Here is a 6,000-nt window from a genome sequence, read left to right on the forward strand (position 1 = left end):
ATTCTCTGAAAAAAGCCTAAATATCTTATGCCGTTTTGCTACTCAAGTAATTTTTTCTTTTTTAAGGATTTTGTTTTAAAAAAAATTTTTTTACAGGAAAACAATATTTAAATTCTCACTAAGAATAAAATTTTTGCTGTACATACCTGTATTTGCCCTAATATCAAAGGTCTTACTAGAGAAAAATTCTTCCCATATAATTCATTATAAAATATAATTGCGCCTGGCAACAGTTGCATGTAAAGTCAAGAAACAGCATTTTAACTTAGCATAAAGCTAAATGTTCACATGACAGTTTACACAAGGTTAAGCATTTTTGCTGCTCCAAACTTTAAAACCCCACAGAGAGTACACAACGATATCCTTTTCTTATCATATGTGGATTCTGTTCAAATAATGAGTTAGAAAATATATTATTTGTAGCTTTCTATACAATGTTAAAGGCTACATTGGTTAGCATTTCTTGTAAAAAAATTACCCTAATCACATAAAAAACTTTGACAATGCATGCAATCGTGTATTTATTGGATTTATGTTTCATCTGTCATAGCGTTTCTAACTGTTTTGGTTAAGCTGTAGAAACATTATGTAGCTCCTCTATTAAGCTCCCAAGGGAAAGTTCCTCAATGACATCATATTCACCTTTACACTTACAACAGTGTGAAAGAGCTTGTATGAATGAAACAAATCATAAGAATGTTTTCACCGCTGTTCAGAAGCTCCTCGGATCACATCATTTATACGAATAAATGTTTTCCAACTGAACAGACTAAATATTAAATGAAACAAATTATAATAAAATGCAAAGTAATCTCTTCAGTAATTAAAATACTTTTAGAATGTAACTGTATTCTAATTACAAATGATTTATATTGTAACTGTAGTGGAATACAGTTACTTATATTTTGAATTTTAAATACGTATTCCCATTACATGTATTTCATTAATCCCCAACCCTGTATGTATATATATATATATATATATATATATATATATATATATATATATATATATATATATATGTAACCCTTGTTCTGCAATGTCTGCACCATAGGCCCCCTCTTCTTCATTAATTGAGTCTCTGTGTTAGGGTGTGAGTGAGAAAAGGAGAGGGGACACCAGGCTTTGCAATGTTTGAAGCAGGGCAGCTCTCTTTTATTCTCTTCTCTCTCTCCACATCAGGCATAAGGGGAACAGTAGGCTTCCCAGAGGGAACACAAATCTGTTTTAGTTTACATATTAATTGTAACAGTTAAATAAAAGTGGTAATATGTGCATTGGATATGATATACAATTAAATATGGTTCACAAAACTATTAAAACAAATAAAAGTAAACCAAACAAAGATTAATAGTCTGACATACAAAAATAAAGACAGATGTAATTGTTAAATGAGTCAGAAACAGGATTAAATATAATTAAATGTAATCAGCCGCACAGAATTTCAAAAATACTGAATTTGAACACCCATCTGCCACAAATAACACCACCTACATTTCTACAAACATTTTAATGTGAATAATTGTACTGAAGAACATGGATGAGCAGTACTGATAAATAAATTAATTAGATTAACTCTGAGAGTAAGAGTAAGAGCACACTTCTTACCTTCCCAGAGGGAACACAAATCAGTTGCATAGCAACAGCTTTAACACTCTTATGAAGGACTCAGTAACACAATTTGGAACATGGAGAAATTACAGCTCCCCCTAGTGGGTGGAAGCCTTATAACAGCATCCTATATATATATATATATATATATATATATATATATATATATATATATATATATATATATATATATATATTTTTTTTTATATATATATATATATATATTTTTTTATATATATATATATATATATATATATATATATATATATATATATATATATATATATATAAAGATAAGGGCTCTGAGTATTCTATATATTCTCTGAGTATTATAATGCCTAATGAGATTGGAGAACACATGGCAAGTGATTTGAGACCATTCCTCCATACAGAATTTCTCCAGATCCTTCAAATTCAGAGTTCCATGCTGGTGGACTCTCCTCTTCAGTTCACCCCACAGGTTTTCTATGGGGTTCAGGTCAGTGGACTGCATGGGATGGCCATGGCAGACCTTGATTTTGTGGTCAGTGAACTAATTTTGTGTTGATTTTGATCTGTGTTTTGGATCATTGTACTGCTGGAATATCCACCCAGGGCCCATTGAAGCTTTCTGGCAGAGGCAATCAGGTTTAGATTGTTTTATCTGTTGGTATTTGATAGAGTCCATGATGCCATGTATCCAAACAAGATGTCCAGGACCTCTGGCATAAAAATAGCTCCACAACATTAAAGATCCACCACCATAACTAACCGTGGGCATGAGGTACTTTTCCATATGGCTACCTCTCTGTTTGCTGCCAAAAAGCTCTATTTTTGTTTCATCAGAACCCATAGAACCCAGTCCCATTTGAAGTCCCTGCAGTGTCTGGCAAACTAAAGACGCTTGAGTTTGTTGTTGGATGAGAGCAGAGGCCTTTTTCTTGAAACCCTGGTTGTAGTTTTGGAGACTTTCTGACCCCAAGACCCAACTAAGTCCTGCAATTCTCCACCTGTGATTCTTGGAGAATTTTTGGCTACTCTAACCATCCTCCTCACCGTGCGTGGAAACAATATAGACACGCGTCCTCTTTCAGGCCAATTCTTAACATCTTCAGTTGATTGGCACTTCTTAATTACTGCCCTGATGGTGGAAATTGGTATTTTCAATGCTTTAGCAATTATCTTATAGTCACTTCCCATTTTGTAAAGCTCAACAACTTTTTGCCGCACATCATAACTTTATTCTTTGGTCTCACCCATTGTGATGGATGACTAAGGCCCTGTCCCAATACCCACACTTGTGGCCTTGGCCACTTAAGTGCATGTGCACGCGACAGGAAGTAAGTGTTCAACACTGTCCCATATCTAAAACATAAAGCTCAGTGCACTTAACCCACACTAAATCCACACTAGTGCGAATACTACTTCAGAGCGGTCTTTCAGGTTAAGTGTATACCAGAGTTCATCACGATCAGGAGCCAAACCCTGCCTACCCGAGCGATCAGTGAATTTTCGACATGATGAGTTGTTTATATTTATATTAAAAGCATAGAGACATGGTAAGTTATTTATTATAATCAGAAATTGAAGCAAATATTTATTTTTGTATAAATGAAAGTATTCAACATTATATAATGTGTTTGGGATGGCAATATTAGCATCATAATTACAAAATATTATTTATGTGTATATTTATATACCTCTTCGTTATCCTTCTCGCCCAGTAATCACCTTATTTTGTTTGTTCTTGCCTAATACTGCTAATCATTTTGGTCATTTATCAGCCAGTGTAGCATACAATATGCAGTCTTGTAAATGTTGTTTTAAAATTAAAAAATTAACTACTACCACGGTTTCTTTCTCATCTTTGTGTATTTAAACCATACATTTTAATGCTTTTTATTTGTTGTATGAAACCACATACTGATAAGTTGTGTAAAGCAGTCTTTGGTCATCTTATATAAATGACAAGCCAAAGCATATCATTTAAATGGTTTGTATTAGTAGCTATTAATGGATCACACAGGTTTATAGGATAAAGTTTTAATTTATTTTATTTTTTTATTAAGTTTTATGCAGTGTATTGAGAAACAAAGTAGAAAGAAATTGCTTAGATTATTTTACAGCAGTTATGGATGACGCAATTTTACAGTTAAAAATTTAATGTGAAAAGTATTAAATCAAAATGAGTAAAAAAGAATTAACTTTTACAATTATTTTCAATTGTACTTATATATGTTCTACAGCACAATACACTTCCAACAACCAGTAGTGTATTAATAAATGAAAAGATGGGTAAAATGTTCAGTTATTTATTATTTTAAGTAGGCTATAACAGTCAATTCTACCAAAAACAATCAGTCTTCAGTTGAGTGAAAATACAAAAACATCTGTCACAACCAGCACCAACATCTTTAAATCTATGAGTGTCCAAAAGTGCAATCAAAAGTCATACACACACTCGCAGTTTTCAGTCTACTTGCACACTAGTGACCAAACACCAGAAATACGGAAGACAAGTGGGTAAATAGGCAAAACTGCAAGTGGGGGTACTAGGACAGGGCCTAAGGGAATTTGGCCTGTGTGTTACCTCTTATTTATACTCCTGTGAAACAGGAGGTCATGGCCTTGTCACCCAGATGTACTAAAATATTTAAAATATGAATGAGAAAATACTTCAGATAATTTACTCATAAGAATTTCTATAATAATTCAATAATTGTGGCAAACGTGTTTTGGAGAAAAATATTTAATTATGAGATTATATATATATATATATATATATATATAAATCACCAAAGTTAGAGTTACAAAATATATAATTTTGACTAATAACTATTATAGCTGAAAGCCAAGCAACAAGACAGAGGAAAATGGAGTGAAGTGGACAGTGCTATCTGTTTTAACATTCAATTCCCACAGGATTTTGAGCAGAGTAAGTATGAGTATCTTGGGTACACCTAAGTTCAAGAAAGAGAATTCAGGTTTATGCCAAAACAAGACAATTATTTGTGTAAGACATGTCACTGGTCCTCATCCAAAAATAGTGTGCCTGGTATATAAACCTTCTGTTTACCAAACTTGACACCCTTTGATCATATCTTTCACAGTTTTCATTGTTTCCGCACTGTTGTCTTTAAGTGAGAGCCCCAACAGGACCGGTCGGTTGCCTGATTCTTGCGAAACGAAAGCTGCGACATTCTTGGCGTAGACATGTGTCAGAGGCTGCAAGGATGACAAAGAGGACAAGAGTTAAATTCAAACCTGGCTTAATCTCACAGACTGAACAAGAATTCATTGTGTGAATAATGACCTCATCCTTTCCTAAGAGTACTCTGGTGGTGAACATGGGTACACTGATGTCACCAGACCTCGAGTCAGATGTTATTGACACAAGTGTCCCAATTTTTCCATACTGTGTCAGAACTATGAAAATGTAGTTGCTGAATTCAGTGCAAACAACTTGAGTTGGGATTCCATTTATTGTTTTTTCTGTCTGTCTTGATTTGATGAGGGGTTGAGGAGCCATTATTTCAGTCCACCTGTAAATAAATGAAACTAAGTGTTACAGACACTCAGCACTGATAAATGTCAAGGACAAAAATATTTAACGGACCAAAACGCAGATAAAAACAAGGAAGGAGGATTAAAGAAATGTATTGCATTAAATAACAGGCAAAAGAAACACAGAAGCATCTCAATCTCATTCAATCATCTCTGTTGCCATGCTTGTATAATGGAGTGTAGATCAGTATGCTAATGCCCAAGTACAGAGCTACAGCGAGAGCAAGCGGCATGTTGTCGCCCACATGTACGTCTCAAAAGCGTTCAAACGTCACAGGAAACACCGAGGCTTCAGAGTTTCCAGGTGAACACTACATGTTACAATAACAGAATTTGCGACAGATTTATACAATGCTTAAATCGCCTATAAACGGCTAAAACAATGTCAAATATCTTACCGTTAGTTTAAACTTGTAAATTATAACCCCTGTTTGAACGTAAATCCGTTTAAAACATCCTCTTTACGAAAGTGGATGTTGCATCTGCGCACGCGGTCGAGGAAAAGATGCGGTCAGCAGAATGAGCTGTTGTGTTGTTGTTGTTTTTTTTTTAAATTATTTTTTTTTTATAAATTATTTATATATATATATATATATATATATATATATATATATATATATATATATAAGATTTATTAAAGCCTTGGAACTATTTAAGACATTATACAATTTGAATTGACTTTCACCATTTATTTTCACTGCTGATATGCTGATCAAGACGTTTTGGTGTAGTTGTTTTGTTAATGATCATTGCTGTATCATATGAAAAGCCTCAAAAAGCCAAAACATGACAGACAATAAAATGAAATCTACTGTTCATTAAATGTAGCAGATGTCATTAGATGTT

The 6,000-nt window shown here is 33.6% G+C and overlaps 1 protein-coding gene across 1 annotated transcript; it reads right to left on the reverse strand.

Moving 5' to 3' along the window:
• Positions 1–3,626: 3,626 nt before the first annotated feature.
• On the reverse strand, positions 3,627–5,692 carry psmg3 (proteasome (prosome, macropain) assembly chaperone 3). The gene is made up of 3 exons (XM_051714086.1): positions 5,553–5,692; positions 4,904–5,132; positions 3,627–4,815 (listed from the first exon to the last, which is right to left on the reverse strand). Exons 2-3 carry the CDS (start codon positions 5,117–5,119, stop codon positions 4,663–4,665), a joined length of 369 nt encoding a protein of 122 aa, XP_051570046.1. The 5' UTR covers positions 5,120–5,132; positions 5,553–5,692; the 3' UTR covers positions 3,627–4,662.
• Between the last annotated feature and the right edge of the window lie 308 nt (positions 5,693–6,000).

The sequence above is a fragment of the Myxocyprinus asiaticus genome, chromosome 13 (assembly GCF_019703515.2).
Source record: "Myxocyprinus asiaticus isolate MX2 ecotype Aquarium Trade chromosome 13, UBuf_Myxa_2, whole genome shotgun sequence".
NCBI classification, from domain to species: domain Eukaryota; kingdom Metazoa; phylum Chordata; class Actinopteri; order Cypriniformes; family Catostomidae; genus Myxocyprinus; species Myxocyprinus asiaticus.

Excerpts from the sequence above, each read along its gene's own strand:
- psmg3 (XM_051714086.1), bottom strand. The coding sequence starts at position 5,119 with ATGGCTCCTCAACCCCTCATCAAATCAAGACAGACAGAAAAAACAATA. Across the intron at positions 4,816-4,903 it reads TACTCTTAGGAAAGGATGAG|CCTCTGACACATGTCTACGC; the intron begins GTCATTATTCAC and ends TCATCCTTGCAG.